Below are 17394 nucleotides of genomic sequence, written 5' to 3' on the forward strand. Positions count from 1 at the left end.
CCTTGTTGAAAATGAGGGTTAACTATAATTGGATTTAGAATTAGGGAATTTTAAAATGAAATTTGAATTGTTATGTAGGAAAAGTGAAAGCAAATAACACCACTTTTTTTTTTTCTTTAAGCTATCAAGAAAGCAAATAACACCACTTTTTCTTTTCCTTTAAGCTATCAAGAGAGGGTAAAGCAGTCTTTGCCTATGTTTTCTTTTACTAATTCTCTCAAACATCTGGTTCCTTTGGTAGGTGCTTCCTAGTTAATCGTTGGAGCCCGCAAGCAACATGCCAGAGCAAAGCAATGATTACCGGGTGGCCGTGTTCGGCGCAGGTGGTGTTGGCAAGAGCTCTCTCGTCTTGCGGTTTGTGAAAGGCACGTTTCGGGAGAGCTACATCCCCACCGTGGAAGACACGTATCGGCAGGTCATCAGCTGTGACAAGAGCATCTGCACCCTGCAGATCACGGACACCACGGGCAGTCACCAGTTCCCGGCCATGCAGCGGCTATCCATCTCCAAAGGGCATGCCTTCATCCTGGTCTACTCCATCACCAGCCGGCAGTCTCTGGAGGAGCTCAAGCCCATCTATGAACAAATCTGTGAGATCAAAGGGGACGTGGAGAGCATCCCCATCATGCTGGTGGGGAACAAGTGTGACGAGAGCCCGAACCGCGAAGTGGAGAGCAGCGAGGCCGAGGTGCTGGCCCGCAAGTGGAAGTGTGCCTTCATGGAGACCTCGGCCAAGCTCAACCTCAACGTGAAGGAGCTCTTCCAGGAGCTGCTCAACCTGGAGAAGCGCAGGACCGTGAGCCTCCAGATCGACGGGAAAAAGAGCAAGCAGCAGAAAAGGAAAGAGAAGCTCAAGGGCAAGTGCGTGGTCATGTGAACGGCCCTCCCGTGGGAGCAATGGTTGTGTGTCCCCCTCTCTGCTCCCCCCCTCCCACGTGACACCCGCAGTCGTCAGGGTAGCATGTCAGACGCCCACGTGTTAAATATTGCATTTTGACTTGACTGTACCCAACTGTCCTCAGAGGGCATTTCACACCACCACCGATAAGCACCCCCTCTCCAGAATCAGGGAATCTGACAGATGCTTAAAATGAAACCCAACATGCTTGGCATCGCAGGGAACCCAAGGGACATCAGTCATTTCTGGAGGTATCCTTGGCCCTCAGGAGGCAGGAGGGCTCGTGCCTGCAGAAGAAGAGTGTGCTGTGCTGATAGCAGGGGGTGCCATCTGGATACGTGTGACAGCACATTAGCCCAGAGCTGCAGGCACCACCCCCCAGACCAGGCGTCCCCTCTGCCAGTGACATCCCTGGGGGATGGGAGGGGCAGGAGGACGTGAGAAGACCAGGCCAAAGTTGTTCCCTTCTATGGTTCTTTAACTGAATTAGATGTAATACAGCTGACCTGTGAGCCTTGCCACTCTGAGGGGATATCCTCACTAGCCTAGTTTTTAGCAGGTATCATTTTAACCTTTTAGAGTATTTCTTTTCACATACAATGGTGAATTCACTCAGAGTGTGCCACTCTGTCAGAAATTCTTCAATTTACATTTGAAACGTTTGTGTGAGGATATTGCGACAATACTGAAACATCACAATAATACTTTTGTGTGTTATATTTTGAGAGTTTTAGAAACGTGAAGTTTCCTTCCTTTGACCATTGAGGGGTATAACTCTCCCAGCCCTTAGATTTTTAAATAAAAGCAATCAAAGTAGCTATTTTTTAGACATTTTTTGTCCTCCAACATGATCTTTTTTTTAATAACTCGCCCTATCTCCAACTAACAGCCAATAAAGGCCCTCCGAAGACCAGAAGCACATTCATTTTCTAACAGACTTGGACATGTCTGTGCCATACTTTGCACCTTAATGAAATACTTTGAGACAAGTTATTCGCTGTGTTTTTGATGATTATCTCTAACAAGTATATTCCTGAAAAATGAGTTCAAGTAATCAATTATGGTGCACGTTCCTTTAGAAATGTCTTCTAAGAGCTGGCCAATGCTGGGTTCACTCTGGAAACAATCTCATGTGTATCCTCAAACCACTGCTGGTTGCTGCATGCTGGCTGGAGACAGGTCAGGCAGGCCTCTATCATGAGCAGGACACAGCCTACTCAGCTAATTCTTCTGCTGGCATCAAGGCTGCTTTGGAGCTGCTTCCTAAAAATTCCCACTCACAGAGCCTGTAAGTTTTCCCCTTGGTTCCAGTCTGCATCTCACTCTGGCTTCCTCTGGAATGTTCCCTTGTAGAACACTTTCCTGTTGCCTGCCTGGCAGGCAGAGTGAGTGCTGCCCTCAGGCTTGTACAGGGATGCTTCCAGGCTGCTGGGGAGCAGTGCTAGCTGGTACTGAGTGGTCAAGTTCAGGACCTTTATGGATACCACTCTCTCCTGCACTTTCTGTATTTTTCCTGCCCCTCCTGCTGTGGCCACTTCTGGGCAGCTCTGTGCTCTCAACAGATCCTAAATTCCCCCTTTTGGTTTAATTTTCTTGCCTTCCTCTCATCCCCTCTGCTCTGCTAATAACTCATCTTTGTGATGTATTTACTGTGTGGGAGGCACTTTGAAAGCCATTGGCTCCATGGTCTGCCCACCACTCTGGCCTCCTAGAATAGAACTTGGGCAGGGAGGGTAGAGATGGCTGGCCTGGCCACCGGTGGGAATCAGAGAAACCCAGAACTCCTGGTCCAGAGCCAAGTCTCTCTCCAAGTCCTAACAGCCGCACCCTCTGCTGGGCTCCTTCTGTTCCAAGTGACTATTGTACAGCCTTCACAGTGAGATCTCATCGCTGAATTTTCTAGAACGTTTGCTTTTCAACTTGTCCCTATTTTTTTATTTTATTCTATTTCCATTCTCAGAGAGATGCCATCCATTTGTAATTTAGATTTGGGTTAAGTGGAAGAAGAAATGGGACTTCATGGCCAAAATGAACTGTAGAGATCTTAGGTGGGTTAAGCTAATGGTCAAATGTGATGTCTGCCATGAGCTGTCCTGTCCACAAGGCTCCCAGTTTGCAGGCTCCCCGTGACTGCCACATTACTCCTGATCCAAATTAGAAATTCATTTAGCCCTCTCAAGGCAATGTCTACATTTTAAGTGTTTACAACTTTATCAATGTGAGAAGCTTGTAATTATTGAAAATCTGATGTCATTCAGGACACATTTTGTTCCTTTGTATTTTGCCTGTGAGTTTACTGGAAGGCTGTTGATGCCTCAATCATGGGTCTTTGTTCTGAGATCATTTTTTATGAACTGCACTGAGGGTATAGATGATTAACTCAAAATAATCTTTTCAAAGCTCTCCAACTGACACTCAGGGCTCAAGGAGTTAGTTCCACTGAATCAGATGTTTTTAGCATATATGTGGCCCCATCCTCGAATAAGTAGTTGTGATTCTTGAGGACACATCCTACGTTGTGTATGGACACAAAAGATTTTGACCTCGCCTCAGTAAGTTACAAAACTCAAAGTATTGCTAAGAAGATTGCTCTCTGGGAATAAGCTTGGGGCTCCATGGGTCCCATTCTGTCCCTGCCAATCCCTCTTCCATCTGGTGACAAGCCATGGGCGTGCCCTAGGCATGCATGCAATACAGCAAGACCAACTCAAGAGCAATATTGAATTGTTCATTAGATCTAAAATTATATATATATAAATATATATATAATTTCTCTTCCTGCATTTTTGAAGTATAAATTAGTACATTGTATATATCTGTAAGCTAGTATATTTGTTTCACCATTTGTAATATTTAAGAAATACTCTTTATAGAACAAAAGTATTAAATATTCAAAAAATGCTCTGTGATACTTAATTTTTTTTCAAAATTTGTAATGTGTTGCTCCTATATAAGATCTCTGGAAATATCTATAACTAATGGGACACATGTAAACCCTTGAAGATCCATCCTGAAATTCAGTGTCCCACAAAGATAGTGTGTGGACAGAGCATTTACAGAGCATGACTTTTATACGTGTGGGATGGCAATGTGTATATTTATATTTAAGGTGTATTTACTGTTACAATTCCATTATCTATTTTATCTACAGTTATAAAAATCACTCTTGCATATGAGTTTCTAGTTGCCAGTGATGTTCTGAAAACAATAAGCATATTAAAATAAAGCTTTGGTTCTGACACACAGCTGAAAGGTGGTGATATTTCTTACTCTTCACGACATTGCGCATCTGTGATGATCTTGACCTAGTTCTTCTACAGTTGCTTTCTTGGACCTGATGACCACGTGGGAGACCGTCAGACCCTGAAGGTCTGGGCTTGGCAACAGCAGCTGCCCCGCGGTGTGCTGAGGGTTTCCCCACTGGTTCCTGTCACTGGGCTGATGTGATGTTCTGCTCCGGGCTGAGTGAGGTGAGAGGAAAGAAGTCGAGGCAGGGCCCTCCTTGGCTTCGAATAGGAGTAGTGAAGTGAAGAAAAGCTCCTCTTTAATTTTCTTTCCCCCAGACTCTTGCCTCCTCACAAAGGCCAGGCTATTAAGTGGAGTTGATATAAAAAGCCCAGTGCTGTTTCTGGGCACAGTTTCTGTCTGACATCCTTGGTCCTTACCTCTTCTTCGCAATGCTGACTATAAAATAAACCTTAACTTTTGATTTTGAAAGACAATAGCTGTCAACACAACAGAACCATCATTTAGCCAATGAGTAGCTAGATGACTGGGAGCAGGCTCTTAACCACCCTGTGCTTCTGCAAGCTGGGAATCATTAACATCCGCAGCATGAGTGGCCCTGAGAATTATATTAATGATAAGCACAAAGCGCTTGGAGCTGTCTTGTCACATACTGAGCTTTCAAGCAAAATAAAATCCCTGGACGATGTATGACTCTGTTTGGAAGATCTGTAGCATTGTGAAAATTAATCTATGCAGATACAACAGTCAACCAGAACCTTTCAGTTTCTTTAAGCATCTGTAACAGCATTCTCCAGTCTGACTCTCAGAGTACTGCCATCCCCTTCCTCTCTCAAGGTCATTAATACTACATTATTCAGGGATTTTTCCATTTACAGAAATAATTACAACTGGCAAGCCCCATTAGGCCCCATTAAAGGGCATCCCATTGAGTGCTTATCAAGCTTTCATGTGCAATAAAGCACTTGAAACATTGTGCTTCTGCGGAGTCTGAGTCAGCAGGCTGGGGTGGGGGTCTAAGAATCTGCATTTCTAACAGGCTCTCAGGTGATATGGATGCTTCTGGTCACTGAGTAGCAAGGCTGTAACCTACTTATACTCCACTTTTGCTGCACACTGGAGTTGTATGGAGGAGTCTTGAAACTTACTGTTGGAGAAGAAAAATTTTCCTCTACACTTCTAGGTTCTTCTGGCTGGCCTAATAATTACATAGACATGAGAATAACAGAAAAACAAAATTTAATTATGGGATTCCCTAGTGGCTCAGATGATAAAGAGTCTACCTGCAATGCAGGAGACCCAGGGTTTGATCAAAAAGATAAGTAAGTGGTGGCCCAATTCCTGGAAATGCTCACCCCTTCTTCCAAATTGCTAGAGTATTCCTCCCATTTGTTAGCATATATCATTATCCAGCCCATAAAAGCTACCCAACCCCATACCCCAGGGCCACTCTCACTTGAGATGGCCCACGTCCGCATTCTGTCTGTGGAATGTGTTTATCTAACTTGGCTTCCACTTTACGATGGCTTGCTCTGGAGTTCTTTCCTCATTTGGCAGCCTGCCCCAGAAACTCACCCAACTCTTAGAAGAGCTGCGACATGACCATTCTCTTGTGCTCCTTTTTCCTGCAACAGAATCTAATACCCACAAAAGAGTGTTACTGAAACATAATTTTTCTCTCTAAACATCACCCTCATTTTTACCAAAGATAGACACATTAGTTTATTTGAAAAAATTAGCTTCATTACACTTGACCTGGCTATTTATATGAGTGCAGCAAGAATATGATGGACCATATAGAATCTTTAAAAATCTGCTTTGCTGGATTTTTTCATAAGGAATCTCAGATTGAACTTTTAAATGTTTCTCAAGGCTAGGGAGGCTAGCCAAGAGCTTGTTTGTCTTCAGATTTCCCCTGTAAGATCTAAAGATTTGGATTAATTCCTTTGATTTTGAAGATCCCAACATTTTCTGAGGTTCCTATACTTGCCAGGAAGTGACACCCACTCCAGTGTTCTTGCCTGGAGAATCCCAGGGATGGCGGAGCCTGGTCGGCTGCTGTCTATGGGGTCGCACAGAGTCGGACACAACTGAAGCGACTTAGCAGCAGCAGCAGCAGTTTGTCAGGAAAGGTGGGTGTAAGCAACCTATATAGAGCGCTATGCCAAGGTCACAGGTGTGGAGTCTTATACCAAGATCACAGGACTTTTATCTCTGGAATTAACCAAGCCCCATAGCAACTGCTGCCATAAGCCTCCTGATCTAAACTGGCCAGCTCCCTGACATCATATTAAGTAAAATACCCACCTTGTTACCCATCCTATAGCTTTCTAATCAGTCACCTAATGCCACCCTTCCTATAGGAATTTTCTCTGTCTTGAGGTTATAAAAATTGGCCTCCAGCCTGTGAAAGGCTGGAGAAAGGCAATGGCAACCCACTCCAGTACTCTTGCCTGGAAAATCCTATGGACGGAGGAGCGTGGTAGGCTGCAGTCTATGGGGTCGCACAGAATCGGACACGACTGAAGCGACGCAGCAGCAGCAGCTGTGAAAGGCATCAGCTCTCCTGGTCTGCCAGGAAGTCAACCTGCTGCATTTTTGGCACCCTCATCATTCTCCCTTCAGGTGTCTCTTCCTTCAGCCGGCCCACTGTTCCAACAGCGTCTCCCGCTCTAATAAACATTATTCTTCCCGAATCCTGCTCATGTCTGAAAATTGTTTTCCAACCTGTGCACAGACCATGACACAAGGTATCAGATTTTTTTTAAGGGGCTTTATTAGCTTAAGTCAACTTTAATTTCTTAAGGGCTTCCCTCATAGCTCATTTAGTAAGAAATCCATCTGCAATTGGAGAGACCCGGTTTGATTCCTGGATCAGGAAGATCCCCCGGAGAAGAGATAGGCTACCCACTCCATTCTTGGGCTTCCCCTGTGGCTCAGCTGGTAGAGAATCCACCAGCAATGCAGAAGACCTGGGTTCAATCCTTGGGTTGGGAAGATCCCCTAGAGAAAGGAAAGGCTACCCACTCCAGTATTCTGGCCTGGAGAATTCCATGGACTGTGTAGTCCAAGGGGTCACAAAGAGTCAGACACGACTGAGCAACTTTCACTTAGTTTCTTAAATCTGTTTAATCATATCTGAGTTTATGCATGCCTCTCTGAAACATGACATTCTAGTCAAAGGCTTGGTAATATAGCCAAAGCTTCCAATTGTGTCCTGGCATAAGGAGAACAGATTCTTAGTGAACTTAGGCAAATAACTATATTGCCATAAAAAGTACTCAATGAGTTTTCAATTCTAGAGGAATCAGGTAGGGAGAAAAAGATAAGCATTTGAAATTGCTTACAAAGGAATAATTTACCAAATCTCTATAAGTCATAGTTTAAGAGGAAAGGTTTCCTTATATCTGGAAAACAAAACATTAACAAAAATTAGTGATGTTTCAAACAAAAAGTCATAAAAGTTAAAATCATCCTATTCATTCAGTCCCATGTGATTAATTCTTATTGATCTTTAGCTAGCAGTTTTATAATGACATCAGTTTCTCTGTTAGTAACTTCATACCTAGTTTAGTGGTATGATCTGAAAGTTATCAGAGACTGTATTTTAGAACACTTTAGAGTCATTCCCATGAATTTTTCTGAAGATGAAACATAGTTGCAAGAGCAAAGAGACTTAAAAATGACCATGATTAAGGTTCAAATGAAAATTCATTGATGTAACTGATATCACATTATTTCTGTGACATACACTTTAAAAATAGCAATTAGAATCACAAACAATAACATTATACTTGGAAACAGATTTTAAGGAATTTTATATAATTTCTAGAGCACTTACATCAAATACACCTAATTAGTTTAATCTCTCTCTTTTTGTAAGAAGACACAGTAAATCCTTTCAGGTGAGCCAGAAGTCCTCTAGAAATTCTCAAAGTTAGTTTTTGATCTAAAACACTTCATTTAGAATTTGAATTTGGGGGAAGTTTGTCAAAAATTATCAAAGAGATTATAGAACATTTGGTTAAATAGGATCATAGCTTGCAGGCAAGAATGCTAAGTCACTTCAATCTTGTCTGACTTTTTGCAACCCTATGGATTGTAGTCCGCCAGGCTCTGTCCATGGGATTCTCCAGGCAAGAATACTGGAGAGGGTTGCATGCCCTCCTCCAGAGGATCATCTCAACCCAGAGATCAAACCCATATCTCTTATGTCTCTTGCATTGGCAGGCAGGTTCTTTACCACTCATGCCACCTGGGAAGCCCTAGGATCTTAGGTTATTGTGAAACAATACTTATTCATTTAACAATGGCAACAATTAAAAATTTCATAGGCAAATACAGAAAGTTAAATAGTTGTAAAAAGTTAAATAGTTGTAAAAAGTTATTTTAATATAGAAAAGATTTAACTTTTAAAAATAATAAAAAACCTGATAAAGGCAAAGTACAGATTCTTTGTTTTTCTAGGCAAATTACATTAAAGATACAGGGAAAACTTTCATGAGAACAGACGAAGGAAAATTAAGCTTTAGTTTTATCTAAGTACAGTTATGACCAACCTAGATAGCATATTAAAAAGCGGAGACATTACTTTGCCAACCAAGGTCCATCTAGTCAAGGCTATGGTTTTTCCCGTGGTCATGTATGGATGTGAGAGTTGGACTGTGAAGAAAGCTGATCGCCAAAGAATTGATGCTTTTGAACTGTGGTGCTGGAGAAGACTCTTGAGACTCCCTTGGACTGCAAGGAGGTCCAACCAGTCCATCGTAAAGGAGATCAATCCTGGGTGTTCATTGGAAGGACTGATGCTAAAGCTGAAACTCCAATACTTTGGCCACCTCATGCGATGAGTTGACTCACTGGAAAAGAATCTGATGCTAGGAGGGATTGGGGGTGGGAAGAAACGGGGACGACAGAGAATGAGATAACTGGATGGCATCACCGACTCTATGGACATGAGTTTGAGTGAACTCCGGGAGTTGGTGATGGACAGGGAGGCCTGGCATGCTGTGATTCATGGGGTCGCAGAGTCGGACACGACTGAGCGACTGAACTGAACTGAACTGAAGTACACTATTGATAGTAAAGCTGGCTTTAAAAATTTTTTATAACAAATTCATTGATCTTTCCTAAGATTCCTTTTTTATAAACCTTCTTCAACTTTCTACATCCATTTTATTACTTATTTTTTTTCCCATTCAGCTTTATTTTAGGACAAAATTATTTTATTTTTCCTCAACAGAAATACATCTTCACATACTATACATTTTCTTTTTTTTTTTTAAGTAATTAATTTTTTATTGGAGGCAAATTATTTTACATTATTATATTGGTTGGTTTTGCCATATATTGACATGAATTCACCCCAGGTTTACATAAGTTCCTCCTCCTGAACCCCCCTCCCAGCTCCCTCCTCCCTTTGTTCAGGGTCGATGCATGTTATAGGATGCTCGGGGCTGGCGTGTGGGGATGACCCACATACTATACATTTTCTCTGGTGGCTCAGAGGTTAAAGCGTCTGCCTCCAATGCGGGAGACCCGGGTTCGATCCCTGGGTCGGGAAGATCCCCTGGAGAAGGAAACGGTAACCCACTCCAGTATTCTTGCCTGGAGAATCCCATGGACAGAGAAGCCTGGTAGGCTACAGTCCACGGGGTCGCATAGAGTCGGACACGACTGAGTGACGGAACGGAACGGAACTGAAACTACATCCCACTTTCCTTGCAAATAAAATTGTTTGCTTTATAATTTCCAGTAATTTTAATTGTATGTATTAATTAGAATTTTTAACCCCTAGAAACTTTAATTTCTAGTGAAAATTAAGAACTAAATAATTGTGAACTATTACACAGTGGTCTTTAGATTGGCAAATTTATGGAATGTGTTTCATAATTTCTAGATATATGCATTTATGCATAGCACAAGTTTTCAAAGTGGCATATGGCATATTTATTAATAGACTCAAATACCTTTAGATTCTATAATAAGAAATCAAAAGATAACTTGTTTAGCAATTAATGTCTCAGTGTTTTATCTGGAAATTATCAAACGTTTAAGAAATGCACCTCATTTCAATCAGCAAAATTCTAAGGGTGGAAGCCAAAGAGATTTGGGAAACTGAATATATCATAAAAACAATCACCTTAAAAAGTTCATCTAAAAACTCTTATCTCATTTACATCTCTTTAATTCATTTTTAAAGCAATCATACTTAGATTACTCCTGAAGGGTGAAGATTTAATGAGACATAAAAGCAACTAACCATCATCTTGTTATTTTTATTGTTAATAATTTTGTAACATAGATAAGCTTATTTGAGTTTTAGTAAATCTAAGTAGAAAAAATATATATTATGCTTAATAATAACTCTAAAGATATCTCTGTATTAATTAAACCAACAAAATTAAACTGGCTTTTATTTACCAAAAATTATCCTAGATCACATAGAAAAACATATGGGTTATTTTCTATTCATGAGATTTAGAGATACTTTAATGATAATTTCCAGATGTTCAAGTTAGAGTTACAATAGGCAGAGGAACCATAGATCAAATTGACAACATCCATTGGATCATAGACAAACTAAGAGAATTCCAGGAAAATATCTACTTCTGCTTTACTGACTACTCTTAAGTCCTTGACTGTGTGGATCACAACAAACTGTGGAAAATTCTGAAAGAGATGGGAATACCTGACCACCTTACCTGCCTCCTGAGAAACCTGTATTTGAAAAAAGTCAAGAAGCAACAGTTAGAACTAGACATGGAACAATGAACTGGTTCAAAATCGGTGAAGGAGTTCATCAAGGCTGTATATTGTCACCCTGCTTATTTAACTTATATGCAGGGCACATCATGTGAAGTGCCAGACTGGATGAAGCACAAGCTGTAATCAAGACTGCTGGAAGAAATATCAATAACCTCAGATATGCAGATGACACCACCCTTATGGCAGAAAGCAAAGAGAAATTAAAGAGCCTCTTGATGAAAGTGAAAGAGGAGAGTGAAAAAGTTGGTTTAAAGTTCAACATTCAGAAAACTAAGATCATGGCATCCAGTCCCATCATTTCATGGCAAATAGATGGGGAAACAATGGAAATAGTGACAGACTTTATTTTCTTGGGCTCCAAAATCACTGCAGATAGTGACTGCAGCCATGAAATTAAAAGACACTTGCTCCTTGGAGGACAAGCTATGACCAACCTAGACAGCATATTAAAAAGCAGAGACGTTACTCTGTCGACAAAAGTCTGTTTAGTTAAAGCCATGGTTTTTCCAGTAATCAAGTATGAATGTGAGAGTTGGACCATAAAGAAAGCTGAGCACCTAAGAACTGGTACTTTTGAACTGAGGTGTTGGAGAAGACTCTTGAGAGTCCCTTGGAGTGCAAGGAAATCAAACCAGTCAATCCTGAAGGAAATCAATCCTGAATATTCATTGGAAGGACTGATGCTGCAGCTGAAGCTCCAATACTTTGGCCACCTGATGCAAAGAGCTGACTCATTTAGAAAAGACCTTGATGATGGGAAAGAAGAAGGCGGGAGAAGGGGATGACATGAGTTTGATTAAGTTCCAGGAGATCGTGAAGGACAAGGAAGCCTGGCGTGCTGCAGCCCGTGGGGTCTCAAAGAGTCAGAAATGACTGAGAGGCTGAACAACAACTTAATTTTGAGCCAACTAATTAGACCTCTTTTTCAAATTAATTTGGTAATTGTATCTGAAGGTATCTGTATGTATATCTATTGTATACTTATATAAGCATACATGCAAACATAAACAGAGATCTTGTAGTTTTCATCTTAAAATTTCAGTCATGAATTAGATATAATGATATAAAACTCACTACTTTATACATAACAGTTGGAATAAGTTAAGTTTATATGTCCGTATGGCTAAAGCTTTGTACTCTTTTAAGATTTGCATTTGTCTTTGACACATAATTTTAAGAAGGTCATAAGCTGGATTTTGGACAAGAGAGCATTTTCAGCAGTGTGTATTTTTTTTTTTTTAATCAACATCCTTCCAGGATGTTTACATTTCAAAGCCCCAGTAAATTTTATAACTTCAAAAGACAGAGAAAGAATGCAAATTTTCTCTTAGGAGTTTGGGGTATATTTAACTGTTAATAGTAATATTAATATGGTAATTACTATTTGAAATATTTCTTCATTTTGTAAGTACAGAGCAACTGTATTGCCAATGTTCTGGTTTTTGGAATATCTGGAAATGTATGAAGGTAAATAGGAAAATGTCTGAGTGGATTTTAAGATATTTCAGAATTATGCTTTTGTTTTTATAAAGACTAGAGTAGTGAGTGAAGTGTTGCTGATTTAAACTTCTTTGTTTGCATTTCTGTAAGCTATCTTCAAGGAACTGAGCAGGCTTTTTCATCATAATGTTTGGAGGTTGATTTGCTCACTCAATCACACTATTTTGAATTTGATTTTTTTAAATCAGGGAACAAATTTCCAGCTAAGATGGGGATCAAAATATTTCTGTGCTTTTTATGTTCTGCTGTCTCAGTTCAGTTCAGTTCAGTCGCTCAGTCATGTCTGACTCTTTGCGACCCCATGAATCACAGCACGCCAGGCCTCCCTGTCCATCACCAACTCCCGGAGTTCACTCAAACTCATGTCCATTGAGTCGGTGATGCCATCCAGTTATCTCATTCTCTGTCGTCCCTGTTTCCTCCCACCCCCAATCCCTCCTAGCATCAGACACTTTTCCAGTGAGTCAACTCATCGCATGAGGTGGCCAAAGTATTGGAACTTCAGCTTCAGCATCAGTCCTTCCAATGAACACCCAGGATTGATCTCCAGAATGGACTGGTTGGATCTCCTTGCAGTCCAAGGGAGTCTCAAGAGTCTTCTCCAGCACCACAGTTCAAAAGCATCAATTCTTCGGGGATCAGCTTTCTTCACTGCTGTCTACTGCTGCTGCTAAGTCACTTCAGTCTTGTCCGACTCTGTGCGACCCCATTGACGGCAGCCCACCAGGCTCCCCCGTCCCTGGGATTCTCCAGGCAAGAACACTGGAGTGGGTTGCCATTTCCTTCTCCAGTGCATGAAAGTGAAAAGTGAAAGTGAAGTCGCTCAGTCATGTCTGACTCGTAGCGACCCCATGGACTGCAGCCTACCAGGCTCCTCCATCCATGGGATTTTCCAGGCAAGAGTACTGGAGTAGCTTGCCATTGCCTTCTCCGGTCACTGCTGTCTAGAGGATGTTAATTGGATGGGGAATCTAGGATATATCTGCAAAGGACATTGCATAAGGAAGGCTTGAAACTGATTATAGGCCCCAGATAAATAGCCTTATTGCTGATGGTGCTGCTTAATTTATTTCCAGTTTAGAGTCTTAACATGAGTAACTGGTAGACCCTGGGCCTAGAAATTGGGCTGGAGTGCCTCTATAAATCTTGTAGCGAAAGGGAACTTAACAATAAGCAGCTGAGGGTTGAAGGGCTTTTCTGGGAAAGGTGAAAGAGTGAAGGCCTCACAAGATTCAGCAAGGTCATTCTCAAAGATGGCCTAAGAAAGCAAAGATTTTAATTGCACAAGTGGTAAGTAAGGATGATGTGGTGAAAATGGTGTTTCAAGAAACCTCTAGTTACAAACCTGATGATGTATGACACAAGGCAGGTGCTAATGGAGTGGTATTTCTCAGCACTAGAAAAGCAACAGGGCCCTTCCTAGGTGGTGCAGTGGTAAAGACTTCACCTGCCTTCCAAAAATGGAGATGTGAGTTCAATCCCTGGGTCAGGAAGATCCCCTGGAGAAGGCAATGGCAACCCACTCCAGTATTCTTGCCTGGAGAATTCCATTGACAGAGGAGCCTGATAGGCTACAGTCCATGGGGTTGCAAAGAGACACAACTGAGCAATTGAGCATGCACACATGATCAAAGGAGCAACAAAGGCCCCGATGGATTGTGACCCTTTGTGACAAACTTCCCTGGGAGCTGGCACAGCCAAAGAGAGTGATGCTTGTGACCTCCTGTCTCAGAATCCCAGTCTATTTATTCAACTGGCAACCAGATGCACTCTAGTAAGTACACCTTCCAAATGGCAGAAACCAGAGAAAATATTGTTGCTGGTCATTAAGACAAGCTCTCAGAACATAAGGCAAAAATAAAAGGAAAAACCTCATCTAGTTTTTACCAAGGAGACCCACAGTAAAATTTATCTAAACAGATGTGGGTCTGATGAGATCCCTGAATTCACCAGAGATAAGCCTGAACAGGAGCCTTAAAGGGCGCATGCCACTGTTCTGCCCTATGTTTGTTTGTTTGTTTTTCTCCTTATGATGATAAACACAACAGAGACAAAAGAAAACCATGACCATCTCTAGAAAAATTTTAAAAAAAGGATCAATGAAAGTCAAGAGTACTCATTACCAAATTTTTACCAGAGTTATTATGCCCAAGAAACAAATTCCACAAATAATTTCTGCTAATCTATATATTTGCTTTTCTCTTTCTGACTTACTTCACTCTGTATGACAGGCTCTAGTTTCATCCACATCACTACAAATGACCTAATTATGTCCTTTTCATGGCTGAGTAATATTCCATTTTAACATATAGCATACCTTCTTTACCCATTCGTCTGTCTATGGATATTTAGAAAAAGGACTCTCACTACTTTTGCTTCCACTGGACCTTGCAAACAGAGATTCAGGATGCTGATGTGATATGGATTCCTACCTTCTTTGGCTTTTTGTCAGAGTTCCCAGAATCTCTTTATCTGCTCCAGTCCTGAGAGAAAGCAGTTTCCAGCCAGTGAGGATCCTGCCAACTAAGCCAATAATTGGAAAGGAGAAACTATCCTCTAACTTTCTAGGTTCTTCTGGCCTAATAATTAAATTGATATGAGCTTAACAGGGGGCAAACCAAATGTAAATCTGTACATATGGGGGCTCCATAAGACTATGAGGCCCGGAGAAGTCACTGAAGCAGACAGCTCTTATACCTTTTAGACAAAGAAACTTCATTTTTGGAGAATGGACGTAACAAATAAATATATTTGGGTACTAATTAGTGAAGAATATAAGTAGAGTTTCTTTACATACTGGGCCCTGAGTTCCCTATTTCTGGTGATAAAGATCTCTCTGTGAAAGGAAGGGTACTTTCACATGGGAGATTTATTTCCTACTTTCAGGGCAACAAGGGAGGGTCAAAGCGTCCTTCTTTCACTGGCAGTTTATTAAGGAAATTTAATTCAAAGTAATTAATATGCCACTTTGACATAGTTTATCATGGCCTGCCTTGAACCCCATCAATATCCATGCCCCACCCAGAAATCATGATTTAGTAGGTCTGGAATGTGGCTTTGACTTTGGGATGTTTAAAAGTTCTTGTAATTGAAATGGAGAATAGAGTTTGAGAACGAATGCTGTTAGCCAGGTTTAAATGGGAAGGTCTGCCAGCTTCATACGTTTCCTGGGGTAGGGGAGATGCTTATTAAATTAATCTCCCCTTCAGTAAATATTTTTCAGGGAGCAAACTGGTGAAATTGGCGTGAGGGTCATGATCTCCTCTATGTGTAGCACCTCCCGATTGGCCCGAAGAGGAAACTATGATCCGGGTGTAGCACTTCCACTCACCATACCACGAAGAGATATTTGGTCAGCTCTAAGTGAGTTTGAGTGAACTCTGGGAGTTGGTGATGGATAGGGAGGCCTGACGTGTTGTGGTTCATGGGGTCGCGAAGAGTCGGACACAACTGAGCAACTGAACTGAACTGAACTGACTGAAGTGTGAAGTGGTCTCTCTGGTCTTAAGTTGGAACCTCAGCAGTGGCCTGGAATGTCCCATCCTTGCCTGGCCCAACCCCAGCTTGGAATCTTTACAACTCCTTATGTTTCCTCAGTGCCTACAAATACCAAACCCCCCTGGTCGTCTTATCAATCATGCCTTAACTTCGTTGGTTTGCTGTTGTCCTGATTCTGATACCGTGGATGTGCTCAGCGCTCAGTGCTTCTTGCATTCAATGTTTAGTAGCTACATCATTCCTCTGACCTAAGACAATGGCTCTGCCCCACAACTGTCCTGCTGCAGACTGAGGTGGACCACACATGTCCTCTTATTCTCACAGTTTTGGGTTTCTCTCATTTGCTTTCTCATTCCATTACTTTTTCGTAACTTCAGTTCAGTTCAGTTCAGTCGCTCAGTCGTGTCCGACTCTCCGCGACCCCATGCATCACAGCACGCCAGGCCTCCCTGTCCATCACCAACTCCTGGAGCTCACTCAAACTCATGTCCACAGAGTCGGTGATGCCATCCAGCCATCTCATTCTTGGTCGTCCCCTTCTCCTCCCGCCCCCAACCTTTCGTAACTAAAAGAAGTCTTTTCCCATGCTAGTATATCACTAGTTATTGGTTGACCCAGAAAGGAAGACATTGTGATTCAGATATTTTGATGTAACTTCTATTGTCATCATAATAATATCATTATTAATTTTGTTTTTATTGGTTTATTCTTATAACTCCTCACACTCCCTTTACCCTAAGCAACCCTGCGAGTAGTTAGGTTTAGGGAGTTTATGTAAACTACCAACTTCCAGCCGAATTTCTATAAAAAGATAGATTTATAGATCAGAAAAAAAGCTAAGTGAATATGAAACCACTCATAATGCATTTACGATGAAAGTTCTGCAGTTTCTTTATCAGGGACAACAGGTGAGGTAAAGTAGATGTGAAATTTTTATTGCTGTCTTGTCAAAAGTCAAGGTTACATTCTTTGTGGTTCATCTAATAACAAAGACACATAGCTTTCAGGAAGTATTAATACTACTCCAAGTGCCCAAAGGCTTCCCTGGTAGCTCAGACAGTAAAGAATCTGCCTATGATGCAGGAGACCTGGGTTCCACCCCTGGGTTGGGGAGATCCCTTAGAGAAGGGAATGGCTACCCACTCCAGTATTCTTTCCTGGATAATTCCATGGACAGAGGGGCCTGGCAGACTAGTCCATGGGGTTGCAAAGAGTTGGACACAATTCAGCAACTAAAAGAAAGAAAAAAAGTGCCGAATAGCCCACAGTCAACCATAGTAATAAAACAGCCTTCAGAATAGATTCTATAAAGTACACCTAATACCTAAGTAAGATGACCATAAGGTAAATATCAGGAACTCCATGGAGGGTGAGGAATTGAACTGTTTAAGATATCCTTGTCTAGATCCTGCATGCCACAACTAAGATCCAGTGCAGCCAAATAAAAAATAAGTAAATATTAAAAAAGAAAGATATCCTTGGCA

At 41.5% G+C, this 17394-nt stretch overlaps 1 protein-coding gene across 1 annotated transcript; it reads left to right on the top strand.

Annotated features, from left to right (window-relative positions):
* The first annotated feature begins 272 nt into the window (after nucleotides 1-272).
* Nucleotides 273-4132, top strand: DIRAS2 (DIRAS family GTPase 2). Its single transcript, XM_088837732.1, has one exon. The coding sequence runs from the start codon at nucleotides 278-280 to the stop codon at nucleotides 875-877; it is 600 nt and encodes a 199-aa protein (XP_088693858.1). The 5' UTR covers nucleotides 273-277; the 3' UTR covers nucleotides 878-4132.
* Nucleotides 4133-17394: the final 13262 nt, after the last annotated feature.

This window comes from Moschus berezovskii, chromosome 7, assembly GCF_049115385.1.
Source record: "Moschus berezovskii isolate FMDL1 chromosome 7, NW_MosBer_1.0, whole genome shotgun sequence".
Classification (NCBI taxonomy): Eukaryota; Metazoa; Chordata; class Mammalia; order Artiodactyla; family Moschidae; genus Moschus; species Moschus berezovskii.

Excerpts from the sequence above, each read along its gene's own strand:
- DIRAS2 (XM_088837732.1), top strand. The coding sequence starts at position 278 with ATGCCAGAGCAAAGCAATGATTACCGGGTGGCCGTGTTCGGCGCAGGT.